At 36.7% G+C, this 18,117-nt stretch overlaps 1 protein-coding gene across 1 annotated transcript in view; it reads right to left on the bottom strand.

Annotated features, from left to right (window-relative positions):
* The window catches only part of LOC136253114 (adhesion G protein-coupled receptor L4-like), a 58,458-nt gene that overhangs the window by 25,163 nt on the left and 15,178 nt on the right, over nucleotides 1–18,117 (bottom strand). Inside the window, exons 2-7 of the mRNA XM_066045723.1 lie at nucleotides 12,939–13,037; nucleotides 10,099–10,345; nucleotides 9,967–10,027; nucleotides 9,219–9,290; nucleotides 8,287–8,428; nucleotides 946–1,092 (exon numbers count right to left, since the gene is read on the bottom strand). Coding sequence (XP_065901795.1) covers nucleotides 946–1,092; nucleotides 8,287–8,428; nucleotides 9,219–9,290; nucleotides 9,967–10,027; nucleotides 10,099–10,345; nucleotides 12,939–13,037 — 768 coding nt within the window. The remainder of the gene's footprint in view (nucleotides 1–945; nucleotides 1,093–8,286; nucleotides 8,429–9,218; nucleotides 9,291–9,966; nucleotides 10,028–10,098; nucleotides 10,346–12,938; nucleotides 13,038–18,117) is intronic.

Raw genomic sequence — 18,117 nt, 5'->3', positions numbered from 1 at the left:
TATTTTTTTTAAAGCATACATGCAATTTTATCTCCTCCCCCTATCGTATAGTTTATACACTCACAAAAAGGCTGAAAATTGTGGATGACCCCTAAAAACAACACAGCGAAGCAGTAACTTTGTTAAGTTACAGTATTTTAGATAAATTTCTACAATCTCTATGGTAATCCATTAAGAACTTGAATAAATTTCTATACAAATTATACTACTGCAGCATGGGCATTCTAAGGCACTGCTTGGGGTTTATCTTGTATTACCCAGGTACCTGGACAATATCATGGGAACGCAGTTTGCTCATACTGTACAGGGTGTAGCTTTGATTCCCTACCAGTCCAACGATACGATACACTTTGACTCAATATAGTGTTTAATTGTGGATTTTGGTTTAAAAGTTAGGCTACTGTAATTCAGTGTAGTTGCTAAGTTCAACTAGTTGATAGTTACTAGACCGATAACGATCAGTACAATAATCACTTGGGAATACGTGGATGCATATTTCTACCCACCACGTGTTAGTCATTGAATAGACCATCATACAACACAAAGAGGACAAGTAGATTTAAATAGGTGAGTAACTTATAGTCCTTACTGCATTAACTTACTGCCCCAACAGTAAACTAGTAGGCAAAACGATAAAACTAAAATCTAGATGCCACAATTGTAATTCTTCTGGCATCGTGTGTAAAGCATAGCAAAATATGAAGAACGCTCTAAGCTGTTAAAAGCACTATTGACCATCAGGAAAAGAAACAGGACAAGTCCTCTTTAGTTCTTTCACCTATCAAGTGAATGTGCCTACAGTGATATACAATACTTATACCACAACTTCATTGGGTTTTGCTGATTATACACACTTTGCCTTGGGCTTTCAGGTGTATATTATAAGCAAAATCCCTCATAGCCATGGTACAACTATTACATAAACTTGCGTTTGTAATATAGTACCTTCTTTATTCATCTGGTTCAATATCACAGTAGTTGGTATCTGAAACATTGGTGTCATATTTCCAAAAGTGGATGAGTTTGTATCAGGTAACATGATACTTTCCAATGTCATCAAACTTTCCTCAGTTGGTATGAGTACTTCAATTGCTAAAATATTAAATGATTACAAGTAAGTTGTTCTACAAGATTAATTTAAAGTAAATTAATCTGTGTGAATGAGCACTGTATGCTGTTTGGATGCGTAATCTGATTCAATACCATATCAGAATTGAGTAGTGCTATGTAGATTTCATATAATTAGACAATGGCATTCAGAGAATGCTTTTATAGTTGTAAAGTATGCAGGATTTTTATTCTGGTAGGAGACATGTACACAGGAGTCTTACTGGGTAAGAAACCTATTTACAAATTTTGACAAACAAATCGCAAACTCTGTGAAATATATTCCAGTTACATGGGCCATTGTCAAAATAACTAAGATGTGCATTGCGAAGTTTCTTCAGTGAATAAATACCCCTTAAGAGTGATGTAATAATCATCTTGGTGGAACTACATGTCTTACCTATACTTATTATACGTTTAATGTGAATTGTAGCATTTATAAATCTGAAGCCTTCATGTTGTGTGTAGCAATAGATGGATATTTAATTATACAACCAAGTACTAAGAATAATAAGTTAAAATTACATCGAAAAATAAATAATGAATAATAAATAGTTAATGAATAGATCATTAATGTTCTCAAAAACTACAAGGCCTATGAGACATGAACTAAGCGGGGATAGATTCACCTGTGAATGAAGGCACAACCATATAATAAGTACACCTGCTCATGCTGATGACTTGACCATATCTGTAATTCTATATAATGCCCAGTACCAAACCCTTGCTCAATTAGAGATTGCGTAAAGGAAAATATTAGCAAACGTCCATGGAGTGATTGCAGGAGAGCCAGAGGCTACTTTACATGTAAACAAGAAGATTACAAGTATATTTAAAAGTTTGTAACATCTCAAGCTGCCGTGCCAGCTGCCAGTGGATTCATTCACATCAAAAAAGATTAAGCAGGTGGCCATGCCCCACACCAATACAAAAGGAAGTTTGCCATGCCAGCTGCACAAGACAAGGAACGGTATATCTGTTTGAATTGTTTACTTGTATTTTATATGTACACGTATTGTAAAGAACATGTATGTGTTTTAATGTTTTCTTGTAGCCTATATATTTTGCCTTTAACTGGCTTACTAGGCTCTGGCTGTCTTCCTTTATCTGGTTCACCTGGCTTGCATACTCCAACAGTATTGTGTATCTCCTGCAAGTTGTGTATACATATATTGTGTCACCCATCACTGTGCCATTGCTACACCACTGATGAACTGTATTTAAGTACTGGTGACCTCTAGTTGATGTTGATACCGTGTTGTATAATATTGGCTACATGGCTGAATAATTTTTATCTGGTGATGTGCCAATAATGTATTGCTGCATACAATACTGCAATAATGTATAGTTCTCTCCTGTATGTTTTGTATGCATATACTATGTACACATCACTGTGCCATTGTCACACCAATGATGTGCCGTCACATAGCAAAAGGTGTCCTCTAGTTACGATGCCACTATTGTGTTATACCTGTCACTATATATTATTGTAACATATTGAGTTGATGTCGGATCATAATTATTTGATCGTGCCTTCACCACTTAATAGTCTCACCAGGGTGTTGCCACATTGGTGTATGTACTTGTTTGTATGTGACGCAGTCCTAGTAATAATTATACAACCAAGTACTAAGAATAATAAGAAATGCAGTCAAGATTACATCATAAATAATGAAATAAATAATTAAATAAATAATGTTTGAGAAAACTACAAGGCCTAAGGCTTTGCACTCACTGGGAATAGAATCCATGTTGAATGAAAAGACAATCGTATAATGGGCAGGTGTTTTCATGGAGGTGATACAAATGGTATGATGATTCTGTTTAATGCCAATCAAAACAGCTAGCACGTGACACCCCGGTACAACAATCTAGATGAAGAACCACTGGTAATTTACTTTTGAAAGTGTTGCCAGCTGGCACACTATTCTCAAGTTGTCATGTCAGCTTCCAGTGGATTCATTCACATAAAGAGGATTAAGCAGCAGGTAATTAAGGTGGCCACGCCCGACACCAATACGAAGGAAGTTCACCATGCCAGCCGAACAAGACAAGGAATAGTTGTATTGTTTACTTGTATTTTATGTGTAAACGTCTAGTAAAGTGTTAGTTACTTGTATTGTATATTTTGTCTCACTAGACTCTGGCTGGCTTGGCTGTCTTCCTTTATTAGGTTATCTGGCTTGCATACTCTTAACTACTACAGTATTGTGCATCTCCTGTAAGTTGTGTATGCATATAGTGCGTATCCATCACTGTGCCATTGCCACACCACTGGTGAACCATATTCAGCTCCTGGTGACCTCTAGTTGATGTTGATACTGTGCTGTATATTGGCTGCATAGCTGAATAGTTTTCATTTTCAGTGATGTTCCCAGTAATGTGTTACTGCATACAATACTGCAATAATGTATAGTTCTCTCCTGTATGCTTTGTATGCATACACATTACTGTGCCATTGCCACACCACTGATGTACTGGTGCTTAGCTAGCTACTGGTGGCCTCTAGTTACGATGCCACTATTGTGTTATATCTCCATGTCACTATTGTGACATGCTTTCATTCACCACCCAGTCATGTGCATAGCCACACCAAGGGGTTGTCACATTGGTGTATGTACTTGGTTGTATGTGACTCGGTCCTAGTAATTATACAACCAAGTACTAAGAATAACCAGTATATTAAAAATTATAAATTTAAAAATAAAGTAGGGATCCAAGCAATAAAAAGTAGTGAAACAAGATGAACGATGGTAGCTATAACATCATAGCTCAGTGGAAAATCCCTACTTTGGCATGGTATAGCAATTGTTTTGTGTTCAATGCCAAAGTAGGGATTTCCCACTGAGCTATGCTGTAATAGCTACCATCGTTCATCTCTTGTTTCACTACTTTTTATCGTTTGGATCCCTACTTTATTATTTTTAATTTTTAATATGCTAGTAAGATTGTTTAGTTTTTTCTTAAGGTATACAGCTAGCTATAAACATGTGACTGTTCTATTAGGATGAGCGCTGTATTAGAGTATCTCAAGTCAGCTTGCAAAGATGTGCGCTTTCCCAAAAATGGGAGTGGTTTCAATCGATTAGTAAAGCATCTCAAGTCAGCCTTCCAACTTGAAGGTGTGTGGTCACTGAAATACAGCTAGAGCAAAAAGGGGTGTGTTGTCCTGCTTTCAATCAATAGATCGATAATGCGTAGAATGAAGAATGGGCATGATCTTGCGACTTATTGTGAAAGCTATCTAGTACCGGTACCTATGTACAGTAGCATAGTCTAAGTGCCTTAAATAATCTTGTGGCATCTATTATGCTGCTTAAAGAAAGTTTTGATATGGAAAATTAACACCTTGATATGGTTTCATTGGATGAAGAAGAAGACAAGCAGCCTTGATTGAAGATAAATGTAGTAGAAGATATGACCTGTTTGTTCCATCAATGAGAACAACCAGGTCATACCACCCACTACATTTCATTATACAAATGTCATCCACAAGAATTCATCGAAATAGTTATTTCTCGAGGACTACAAAATAATGGAACACCTTACCACCAACTGTCATCAAAACAACTGACTCTGAATTATTTACATCACTTTTGCAACAACATTACTCGACTTGTAATTGGGCAATTGCTTTGTGTATAATTAATGTACTGAGCACACTAGCAGCGCTGACTGCTTAGTACAAATAATAAATAAAAGAAATGACAAGGTGCAGAGGGTACACACTCGTCGGAACCCCAAAAGGCACATCCCACTGGTGAGTTTGTTATTGTGGCATAAAATGGTGATCGTGCACTGCTTTGTTTGGCATCTAGGCTTGTGACTGTGGTCAGTCAGTCAGGCAGTCAGTCTAAAATGTTAGTTTTAGCGATTTTTAAAAATTCTATATCCAGCCACCTGTAAGTGTTTTGTTATATTTAATGCTCTTTTATGTATTATACTATTCCGTATAGGTGATTTTCGTCTTGTAAGATATCACTATGATGATTTTTAAAGGTGGAATTTTGGGTGGCACATGAAATATTCACCTGGTTTTCTACTTAATCGTATTACCGTACTGTTTGATAAGAAATGCAGTTGAGATAACGCAATAAAAAATAATAATGAATGAATGAATGAATAAATAAATAAATAATGTTCAAAAAGACTATGAGGCCTAGCGACATGAACTAAGTGGTGATAGATTCGCCTGTAGATGAAGTCACAACTGTATAATAGGTACACCTGTTCATGCTAATGACTTGACCATACGTGTAATTCTATATAATTCCCAGTACCACACCCTTGCTTATTTACAGATTGCATGAAGGAGAAGATCAACAAACATCTGCAGAATGATTGTAGGAGAGCCAGAGGCTACTTTACACGTAAACAATAAGATTACAACTATGTTTAAATGTTTGTAAATGTGTATTTTGTATGCAGGATATGAGTCCAGGCATCAGTAAACAACCAGCTGATGCACCTAATGCACCCCTTATGTTTATGTGCCAGTCAATTGTATTACAGTGCATCCTACCTGCACACACTGTGTTGGCCATATACTGTTTGTACATGCCCCATTAGTAGATTGTCCTGTTAGTGATTGTACTTGGTTGTATTTCCCCCAGACCTAGTTATACAACCAAGTAGTAAGAATAATACGAAATGCGGTTAAAATTACGTCATTAATAATGCCGGAATGAATAAATAAATAAATAATAAATAATGTTTGAGAAAACTACGAGGCCTAGAGACATGAACTAAGCGGGGATAGATTCGCCTGTGAATGAAGGCACAACCGTATAATAAGTACGCCTGTCCGTGCTGATGACTTTACCATACGTGTAACTCTATTAAAAAAATAATAATAATAATATAGCACCCGGCACCACGCCCTTGTTTAATTACAGATTGCTCGAACGAGAAGATTAGTAAACGTCCGCGGAGAGGCCAGGCGCCACTTTATTGGTAAGCAACAACATTACAAGTATGTTTAAATGTTTGTAACTGTGTATTTTGTGTGTAGGATATGCGCTCCAGGCGTCATGCAGTGAATGACCAGCTGATGACCAGTTGGGATACCAGCTGATGCGCTCATAAACAACCAGCTGGAACAGCAAGGTAATGAGTAATGTAATACTTGTACCGGTAGTTGTATTATAGGTCTACATCTTCATCCGTCATCTGGCTTGCTAGCAGCTGGAATTATTTTCATTATACCAGCACCTTCATCTGGCTTGCTGGCGGCTGGAATTATTTTCCACTCGGCCTAACTACTAGTCTACTGTGAGTCTGTAATAGCTAAACAAGAAGCAGATGCAGTGCTACATATACAACAATGTGCAACTATCTCCTGTATGTTGTGCATGGCTGTATGCATAATATTATAGACTGTGATCACTGTGCCAATGCCACACCGCTGATATACAGGTACATCACCAGTGGCCTCTAGTTACAACAGAATCTGTTGTGCCATATTGGCTTGATTGGGATCAATTGCTAATTGTGCCTTCACCATATCCCTTATTCTGCATAGCCTCACTTCACTGCTGAGTCATCTTCAGAGACACATCACACCTACAATATATAGTTACTTTCAATATAGCTAACTTAATTTGGTTTTTTGTGTAGGTTGTGTTTTAGTATTGTGGTTTTCTGATGCCAGTTAAACTCCCTTGCCTGTGTACGTATGTATATGTATCATTTCCACAGGTACACGCACACTGCTCTGAGTGTTTCCTATGGCACTGTTTATACTTGCCCAATGGGTAGGTTGCAACGTTGGTGTATGTACTTAGTTGTATGTGACGTGGTCCTAGTAATAATAATAATACTAATAATAATAATAATAATAATAATACTAATAATAAGTTAATGTCGTGCTATATACCTCTAAAAACCAGGTGCCATGCAGCTAGATAATTCATCTGGAATTAACCATAGATAGCATATGCTACTATGAATTAACCAACTATGTATTACTATTTTACAATAGGGTAGTTTTGGATTGTACAATAATATTATTAGCTAATTCTCGTATTTTATAATTCATGAAATTTTCGTAATTCATTCAATTACATTGCTATGCACTGCTAAGAAAGTGCTTGTTAACAAACCGACATATGTGACTGAATTTTGGAAAATCACCCATATGGGTGTGCGTGAAATAATTAGAATTTTCATGTTTGGTGGGTTGCTATTATGAGCAGAGAAGAACTATAAAAATATTTCTAAAATATTCTAGTAATTTAAGGCATTGAGAATGGCTTAAAACTATCAACAAGTACATTTGCACTATAAAGTTCGTTATTTGGTTATTAAATATTTTAAGTGTCAAATGCGCCCATATGTGTGATTTTCCAAAATTCGGTCACATATTATGCACAGAAGTATCTTCTAAACTGTTTTATAGTTTGACTAGCATGTTTTTTTCCCACAAATTCTCTCGACAAAGCCTCAAAGTTGCTATTCATTTTCATTTGCGTATGTAAGTGATATGCCCCCTTTCAACTTGAAGCGATAGGCTATTCCTGGTAGTTTGGGAGGCCCGCACCATTGTTTTTTAGTTGTTAAATGCCTGAAAACCTCAAAGGGAAGGTAGTTTACAAAGCCTGAGAAAAGTCGCCTAACCTGTATTTCAGTCCGCTGAAAAGAAACCACCTCAGAGCAAAATTCACCTGTGTAGAAGTTTAATACAGAGTTCATTTTGCTTTTATCTCTTACGTAAAAGCTGCTTTTGCCATTATTTAATGATTTTGCTCATGTGTGTGTATACGGACAAACATAGATAAGCACACACACACACACACACACACACACACACACACACACACACACACACACACACACACACACACACACACACACACACACACCCTTACGAAAGTGATTTCAGTAAACCAGGCGCGCCCACGGCTGGCCTTTGGCCAGTTGTGGGCGTGCACCTGGTTTAATAATAAAAACGGTAATGGGTATGGGGTTTTATTTAGTAAGCACCTGCTGATTGTACTGGCATAATTTTGAGAATAATAAGCATGTGCAGCATATGAGTTGCAGTAGTGTAATCTGTGTATTGGTACATATTATATGGTAGATGCAAGACAACAACTACATACCATCTACTTGAAATAGATACATGTGAAGCATTGTGGCAGTATGTAACTACTGTGTGCACAGCAAGCAAATTCTGCTAACCAATGTTTTTCCTTCTTCCTACTAGACTGGTTCTGACGGTTTCATTAGTACTAACATCTAGAGTAGTGCTTAACAATCTTCCAACTTGTTCAGAGGTAGCTAGTAATCTTTCACTAGCTGTTGCTGTTGGTTGTGCTACATCCTGCAGACAGATTACATTACATTAGATATGAGGTACATAATTCCACACAAGAACATTTATATGACCTGTAATAAATTGCATGTTTGATTGATCATCATGCAATTAATTGAGATATCTACCATATGCTTGCATTGATTATGATGAAGGTCACAATTTTAAACACATATACATAGAGTGTCTTCTCATCCAATTTCTTACTAGCCATATTCGTACATAAATTTCAAATACTGTGATAGTACAGTCACAGCATTAATTACAGTGAAACACTTTGATTCCACCTTCAATAAAGCCATCTCATTGTTGAGGCCATATTTCCATTTGTATAGGTATAGCCTATGAGTTTTAACTGAAATGATTGTGCAAACTACTGATATGCAAAGGAATAGGCCAGCATCAAATATGCCAGCATAATAAAAGGCATAATAGGCTAGAGTGTTATGCCAACATAATGCTAGCATATTATTAGGTGGATATGTCAAACTATGGAGCTTAATTCCAACAATATTCCCCAATAGAGCAGTCAGTGGAAACACTCAACTTAGATTGATATACTCTAATAGAACAGTCACTATGTAGTAAAATATTCTAATAGAGCATTCATTGGTTAATGCTCCAAGATAATAATGGCAATTCCTGAAAGCATTTTTTGAGCATATTTGACTCAGGCTTACAAATGAAGCAAGTGCCGCTTATGAAACAATTGTATACATTTGCTGGTATAGTATTACATGTACTGAATAATGTTACACTAATATTCACTAATAAGTCATGCATTGGTATACAATCAAACCTCATTTCTTATTTGCTGAAAAGATGCATCGTTTTCTTCATCAAATAGAATATCCAACACGCCAGTAAAGTCCTACAATTAATGAACATTCATGCTCATATACAACTGAGGCATTCTATTCTTGATCTGTACTATGTTAATACAGTATATATGTGTGCTTTTCATGTACACCATACAATATGGTCATAATGTGTGCATGCAGTAAAGGATAACACAAGTATTGATCATCTAGGGTACTGCTACTGTGGATGCTACCTACACTGCAATACTGTAATAAATGCATTACAATCTTCAGAAGAGTTTACATGGATTAAAAATTATTCCATATTTATCCATGTAAATTAATTTTGTACACGTACATAATTAGTGCATGCATGTTCAAGAATGTCAAATCAAGCCAGTATGGTACAATAGTGTCAGTCAGACCCTGTTGTAACTAGAAGCCACTGTTAGCTAACCGTCAGTGCCGGCCTTCACGACCTTGTCATGCATAGCCTCACTTCGTGACTGAGTCATAAATTGTAGTCAAACAGTTGTTTACAGTGAAGCCTTAAATATGTATTTATCAAGTTTAGAGACCAATATCATACTCCACTCTAGTTATGACCTGTTGAAGCCTTGGGTTAGGCATTTCTTCTTTGTAATTATTGAAAATCAGCTGAGTTATTTTACACTAATTTGTTAATGACTGAGTTATGCTAATAATATTTTTATGTCAATACTAATTTGTAATGTAATACATACGTACCTCAGTCACTTCCTGTACTAATGAGCTATTATCATCCTCATCATCAAGTTCTACAGTCACCCTATGTAAATATATGACACATATACAATGGTGAATTGTTGTTAAGAATTATCATGAGGTCATTCAACTTACGAAAGAACAGTTTCCAAAATATTTGTTATAGAATTAACATCATTTGGAAATATCATCTGTGTAGTGTTCAAACTACTACTCAACTCATTAGTGATACCAATGACAGTGTCTGCGCTTTTTGTTTCAGTTCCATTACTAAGTAATGATTCAACTTCTCTCTCAAGTTTTGTTATCTCTGGTGTATGGCATTCAGACAAATCTGGTTCTCCCCACAGATCATTTTTAAGGCATTGTCTGTGTGCAGTTCCTAAAATGTTATAAATGTACATAATAATCTTATATTTTGATAAGAAATGTACCATGAAACCAACTAACTTCAAAGGAAAATTCCAGGGTACATATCTTATAAACCCTGGCTGGCCATGGTACATTTAAGTTAAACCATGGCTGGCTATGGTACATTTAAAATAAACCATGGCTGGCCATGGTACATGTAAATGTACCATGCCTTGATATCTGATGAAGTAACGTTGTTTGTTTTTTAAGAATCCTGGCAGTATATTCGATTGTGGGAGTTTATTATTACTCACGTGATGAAGACCATGAACCCGATTTTGCATTCTACAGCACTCATACGAAGGCGATTCGACACCCTTACCACCCTATGGTTGACAAACGGTAGTTTAAGGTGAGAACTAGTGTCATGGTTGATTTACAATCGCGTGTCCGCGTGTTTGATTACGTACCATGCCCACTTTTCGTATATCACGAGGTAACCACTCTACAGTGAAGCTTACCCCTCTGGATGTTTAGAAAACATTGTAAACAGTGGTTAAACGATGTAGAAACTTTGAAACACTTGTTAAATCGCAAAATTGAGTGTTTCCGTGATATTCATAGGATTTGCCATTTATGTTAACAATGTACATTAACTGCAATGTTACTTGCTGCTGACCCATAATCGAATTTTACAAGACTCTCTATAATTTATAATAAATCCAGCAAGTTGCCTCGTATTGGCTTGGGTGGTTAGTCGCCCACCACAGTAGGCTATTAGCCTACATGGTACATATCAGTTGTATTACGTACCCTCGTGATTTGCCTGATATGTACACCCACGCTCTCGAGCCTAACGGCCCTCGAGCTTGAGTGTACATATCAGGCAAATCACTCGGGTACATGATACAACTATTACTTAAATAGAGAATACTTTAGTTACTGAGATTTTAATTTACTATTAAAACAAATGCTTTGGGTGAAGGCTGCCTTCTGTAGCTATACACACTAACCATCCAACTCACAATGTTGTCATGCATCCACGGCATGCCCTTGTTTGATGCACTACATATCGGATCTTCATACCTTAACAACGTCAAGTTTGCCTTTGTTTTTAATCCATAAAGATCCTTGTGCTGTATCTCTAATTAACTGGGATAATGGAGGGAGATTTAAATGGGTATACAGATGGAGTCATTGTGGGATTACATTACAGTATGTTATTTTAAAAATTGTTACACAGTAATGAATAATGACACAGCAAAGTACTAGCTACATGTATGCATGCAATATTCTTGGTGTGGTGGCAGCCCACATTACTTCCTAGTAAAAGTATGTAACCAACACCAACACCTTTTGGAAGTTGTTTGTAACCTTATACACCATAGTTATGTGGTTAATTAGTGGGATGGAAATTTTACTGAGCAACTATAATGGCAGAGTACTAATTTGGTAAGCAGGTTTCCAGTTAGCTATGGCACAATAATATTGGCAGGATCAACATGCAAGGTTTGTCTGCCCCCATGAAAAATTAGGTGTGTGCCCAACTACATGCTTGTTTGCCATCCAATCTTCCCTGAGTACACACTGTGCAAGCAGACCATATTATTATTATTATTTAATGCCAAAGCAGCGATCTTGAGGTTTACCTGTAAACCAGTTAATCAAGTTAAAGTAACCAGTCAGAATAATAGGTGAGATAAGCCAACCACATAACAGTAACAGCAAGTAACACTCTGACGTTAAAAAGAGTGCACCACCAGAGGTTGTATATCTTTGTTATATGCTGCCTTCTATATAACCCAGTACAGCACAGCATAGTTTCAAAGTAAACTGAAGTATGAATTGATCAAACCAGGCATGACAAGACAAGGTGTGTTGGTCCAGGGTAGGTGGACTGGTCAACTCAAGTTTAAAGAACAGTTTTGTGGCTGTTTGCCATACAGTGATTAATTTTTACACACAAAGTATTCTACAACATGGCTATAGCATACCACAAATCTTTCCTTGCTTTCCTTAGACTTCCCACCATTAATTTGTTTAATGAACATAGCAACAACACAGTGGCTGTAACACTGAATATGGTAGTACTGTACATTGTTACATTGTTGCTAGTGCATTAGGACAGTGATTATTAGTCTACTAACAATGCATCTACACTTTCTTCCTATCATGAGAAACTCAATTTGGCACAACTTGTCTCTAGTTATCATAAATGTCGAACAAACCTGGTTAGCCCTCACAAAAATCTATTGTACCTAAGATGAAATTTGGGAAAAAGAAGCCCAAAAAGTCACTATAGGCAGGTTTTAGAACCTTGCAAAATACAAAAAGAAATGAAACAGCCAAGCTTAAAGAGTGTGGTCCTTTAAAAGCCTGCATAAAACAGTTGTGAAACCAAAGGCGGCAGCCAAGAAATGGCTACAATGATGTTAATGCTAATAAATTTTAATAATGGCTGTTATCGAAATTTACTAGCATTAACATCACATCAGCCATTTCTTGGCCACCACCTTTGTTTCACAACTTTTTTTGCCCAGGCTTTAGAAGGACTGCACCCTTATAGAACTTGACTGTATCTGTGTGAATATATTATGTATATTTAGTACTTGATTGCCACTTACCATTGCCTTGGCAAGTTTGATTTGCTTTTACACCTGGTAAAGTTTCTGGCCATGTCATATTCCATGTACTATCTTGCTCCATAAAGCAGCCAAAAAATTCTACATAAAGAAGCATAAGCACATGTAAATGAGGAGCTAAAATGCATCATAAATTCTCATATGTATTAAAAATTAAAAATACCAGTGGGAACTTGCTATGGATTTTTTGTTAAAATGGAAGGAAGTAAAATTTGTGGGGTAATTCTTTTGGTTGTATTAGCAATAAAATGCAACTACAAAAAAATCAAGTTACAAATAAGGTGAAAGCAATGCACATATGTATTATTAGAAATTAAACTTTAGTTAGCTACCTACGTTATACAGGATATAGAAGTTTCTAAATGCCACATATCCTTCTTCAGACTAATTATCCAACTGTATCCCAAAGAGGGCATATTTTGTAAAAGAGGATTTTCAATACGAACTTAATTATGATTCACATTTGACTATGATTTGCTCTAGCCAATTAAAAATGCACTATAGTAGGTTGTAGGTTGTGAATTAAATATTTTGGTGATCAATTATACAAAATAATTTCATAGTGATTTAGTTTGCCACACACTTGTTCCAATAGTAGGAGTGCAATTCCAAATCGCATGGTTTTTTTTGTAATTGCATTGTAAAGCAGCCAATGAAATAACAGAATCACAGAAGCCTTTTACAAGTGCAACAAGAATTAAGGATGCTAGCAGGTTGTTGAAGCAATACAAGGGCCAACCCACATAGCCACATGTGGCTGTTACATCATATAGTAATTGGCAATATTATACATACTTGAAGTATCCGTCTTAGGTTACCGTGTTTTGCACCACAGAAGTCAGTCAAGAACAGCCTGTTTGTTTGACAACTACCAAGAAAATAACTGTCTGGACACCCAAGAGTGACACTAGAGTAAATTAACCTGAAAGTAAGTGTTAGTTTTGAAGATATGTGCAAGTGCACACTGGTTTGTAATCAACACATGTATGTGCTGTGTGATAGCTACTGTATACTGGTAAATTATTTTGTAATTGAATGCCTATCTTTTATGTAGGGACGATGCTCCAGCTGAATTTATCACCCTTTACAAGATGCTGACTGTGTGTAATGAGGCGTTACCTATTGAAGAGCAGGCTTGGTGACTGACTCCACATGTCACAGGGAGGTGTCCTAGTGTGTAAAGAAAAGGAACAAGAGATTTCTTACGTATGTTTAGAACTTCATATATATATTCTGACTTGAGTTAGCATTTGTGGTTTATTGGAATTTGTTGTAATAACTGATTGGCGTGTGCAAGTTCTATACTGCATTATATTCTGGAATACACAATACTCGGATCTCTACCAAACTTTTGGTAGGCCATCAGTGATAAATTTGCATATTTTTATCACATACAATTACAATTGTTGCGATCCAGCACAAAGTAACAAGGCCCAGAAGTCGAAATTCACCCACGGGCACTCAGTGTTTGTTTGGTTTGTAGCTGAACTCTCTACAGGGTAGCCAAACTCTGTACAAGGTATGTAACTTGTTTCTAGTTAATCTCTCTGCAGGGTAACTTGAACTCTCTACAGAGTGATTTGCTTGTAGCTTAACTTGAACTCTCTACAGAGTGATTTGTTTGTAGCTTAACTTGAACTCTCTACAGAGTGATTTGCTTGTAGCTTAACTTGAACTCTCTACAGAGTGATTTGTTTGTAGCTGAATACTCTACACTACAGGGTAACTTTTTCTAGCTGATCTCTCTACAGAGTGATGTTTTGTAGTTGAACTCTCTGCAAGGTAACTTGTTTTAGCTGAACTCTCTACAGGGTGACTTGTTTCTGGCCGACCTCTTTACAGGGTAACTTGTTTCTAGCTGATCTAACAGGGTGATCTGTTCGTAGTTGAACTCTCTACATGGTGACTTGGTTCTAGTTGATCTCTACAGGGTGATTTGGTTGTAGCTGAACTATCTACAGGGTGACTTGTTTGTAGCTAATCTTTCTACAAGGTGAGTTGTTTCCATCTGCTTTCACTAGGGTAATTTGTTTGTAGCTACTGTAGCTGAACTCTTTACAGGGTAACTTGTTTGTAGTTGATCTCTCTACAGGGTGAGTTTTTCTAGTTGAACACTCTACAGGGTGATTTGTTTTTAGCTGATTTCTCTACAGAGTGACTTGTTTCTAGTTGAGCTCTCTACAGGGTGACTTGTAGCTGAACTCTGTACTGGGTTATTTGTTTGTGGCTGAACTCTCTACAGGGTGAATTGGTGTCAAGCTGATCTCCCTGCAAGGTGACTTGTAATGGTCTGAATCACTAGAACGATTTATTTGTAGCTGCATGATGACTGTTCTACTAGAGTATCTCTGCAGCTAAATGCTCTATTAGGGTGACTGTTCTATTAGAGTATTTAAATCTCGATTTTGTTACACGTAGTTGGCTTTCGAATCATAATTCAGTGGTTTGCATTCCGATTCTTCTGTACTACTGCACAGACTTTCTATGGTGAATATTCCAGCTATATACAAAATTTCAACTGATTGCTTTAGGCGGTTTGCCTGGTAGGCATGAAAACTAATAGTTTTTTATTCATAAATTTCGATCACGTAATTGTGACACAGGTTGGGTTTTGTGTCATATCTCAATGCTCTTTATCTGGATTCATTGCAAATCACAAAAAGGCACTTCTACAATGGTAATTCCAACAACATAGTATTTTCAGCTCATTCCTTCAAGGGGTTTACCCTGTGGGCATGACAGAATTTCGATCTTATTTTATGTGAATAATTGATCATAACTCCGTGAATGTTCATCGGACTCCTACCAAACTTGGTACTGAGATTTGCTTTAATGAACCTTTAAGTAGGCATTCAGTATCCAAGATTTTTTAATTAAAAATTCTCCATATATTCCCCAATAGAACCCTGGCACAAAATAACAACTCATGTTTAACTTAGGATTGCTCCACCATCTGAGCTCCAATGAGGATGAAAATCGCTATGGGGTTTGTACAAACGCTGATCATCATGAAAATCTTAGTTTTATCGTGTGCATTACATATAAACATAGATAGTATATTCTACGAATATAGTATCTATGATATAAGTAAGTTTTGTGTTGTTCTGTAATCTTCTCAAGCCTTGTAATGTATGTAGAATACATTAAAAAACGTACTGTTGGGTGCAGAGGTGTAGCCAAGGGTGCCACCCAACTTTTCCTAGGAGAGCGGCACCCACTCGCTTGTGTTATTATGAACAAGAGACAAATAGTGCATACCTTGGTAGTACGATATTTTTGTTGCATATCAGCAGTTGATATTACTATAAGTTCAATAATTACATCACGTGATCTGGGTAGTTTCAGTGTTTTCTATGGATAGTTATAAAAACCGGAATCGAAACGGGAAACGAAACGAATCGAAATCAGCCTACACTCCACTGTGAAAAAAGAGGGATATAAGATGGTATTTCCAGTGGCTTATTGAATACAAAAAAGCTTGGTATAACCTGTATTATACTAACAATCTTATGTAAGGCATTAGTTAATGTGTTAAACATACTGAAACCATATATGTGATGGTATAGTGTGGGCATTAACTAGATATAAGATATTTCAGGTTATGTGGTAAATAAACTGAAACCATATATGTAATAGTATAGTATGCATTATACTAAAGTATGACATGAGTATATTACAGGGTTTATATTAAAGTTTATTTGTATTCAATAAGCCACTGGAAATACCATCTTATATCCCACCTTTTCCACAGTGCTCTAGTGGAGGACAATCACTATTTTATGCACAGTTACACTATAATATATGCATGCAGTACCTGTTTATGCATCAAGCAAGACTCCAGGTGGCAGATTTCTCTGCACGGCGGTTATTGATTAGAGATATTAAACGCCTGCTCCTATCCGAGGGTCTGGGGACTCTACAATAGAAAAGTTCTAGTGTTGTGCGATATGGCAAATTTTGTATATCACCTATCACGATTATTGCTCTCTTCTTTTATCACGATACGATAAATTATCACGATATACAAATTGCATGAAGTCATGGTAGTAAATTGCTAGTATTTGAGTATAAACCATGTAACATAGTCCCTAACATGCACTTTCCTCTGCAAGTAAGTCTGTTATAAAGAAAATAATACTGTCTTGAACATCATTTTCTGATGAAATTGCTACACCATCATATATCACGATATGACGATACAGATTTTTTTTATCATGATTATGATATAAAACTTAATATATCACGATAAGTATAGGTAATCACACACATTTGAGTGCAATTAGGGAATAATTGTACGAGTAACAGTCAAAATTGCACAAGGCGAAGCCGAGTGCAATTTTGGCTGTTACGAGTACAATTATTCCATAATTGCACGAAAATGCGTGTGATTGCCTACTAATCACATAGTGACCACCCTTCGTGGTTTGTAGTACACACCTATCCAGTTCTATGTGGCCATTCACTTCTACCAGGTGATTGCATCATCCATCTTTGTATTACATCATTTGTTGTTGCACTTAAAAGGCTTCACGTGTCAGCAATTCTGATTGGCTATTCAAAATGTCTACATATGTTGCACTTAAAAGGCTTCTATTGTCAGCTTATTTGATTGGCTATTCATTATATCACTTTCTTGTTGCACTTAAAAGGCTTCTGTTATTCTGCTATTTTATTGGCTACTTTACAGTGCAATTACAGAAACAAGGCCATGCGATTTGGGATTAATTGCACTCCTACTATTGGGACTAATGTATGGCAAATTAAACCACTATGTGATTATTGATATAATCGATATATTGCACATCACTAAAAAGTTCTGTGCTTGGTTAGGTGAGCGTTGATTGTCCCTTGACCACTTTATAAGAGGAGTGACTAGGAATAACTACTTGATCATTACAAACCGTTTATGGTAATGATTGGCTGCAGTGGGTTGACGAGTCTGAAGCCATAGGGATCCATCTGTGGCTATTATGGCACACTTCTTATGAAAGTGGTTAAGGGACAATCAATGGCTCACCTACCCAAGCACGGAACTTTTCTATTGTATAGTCCCCAGACCTTCGGATAGGAGCAGGCATTTAATATCTCTAATCGATAAGCGCCGTGCAGAGAAATCTGCCACCTGGAGTCTTGCTTGATGCATAAACAGGTACTGCGTGCA

Source organism: Dysidea avara, chromosome 4 (genome assembly GCF_963678975.1).
Source record: "Dysidea avara chromosome 4, odDysAvar1.4, whole genome shotgun sequence".
NCBI lineage: Eukaryota > Metazoa > Porifera > Demospongiae > Dictyoceratida > Dysideidae > Dysidea > Dysidea avara.
Note: the sequence above shows the minus strand (reverse complement) of the source record. Positions and strands in the feature narration are given on the sequence as shown.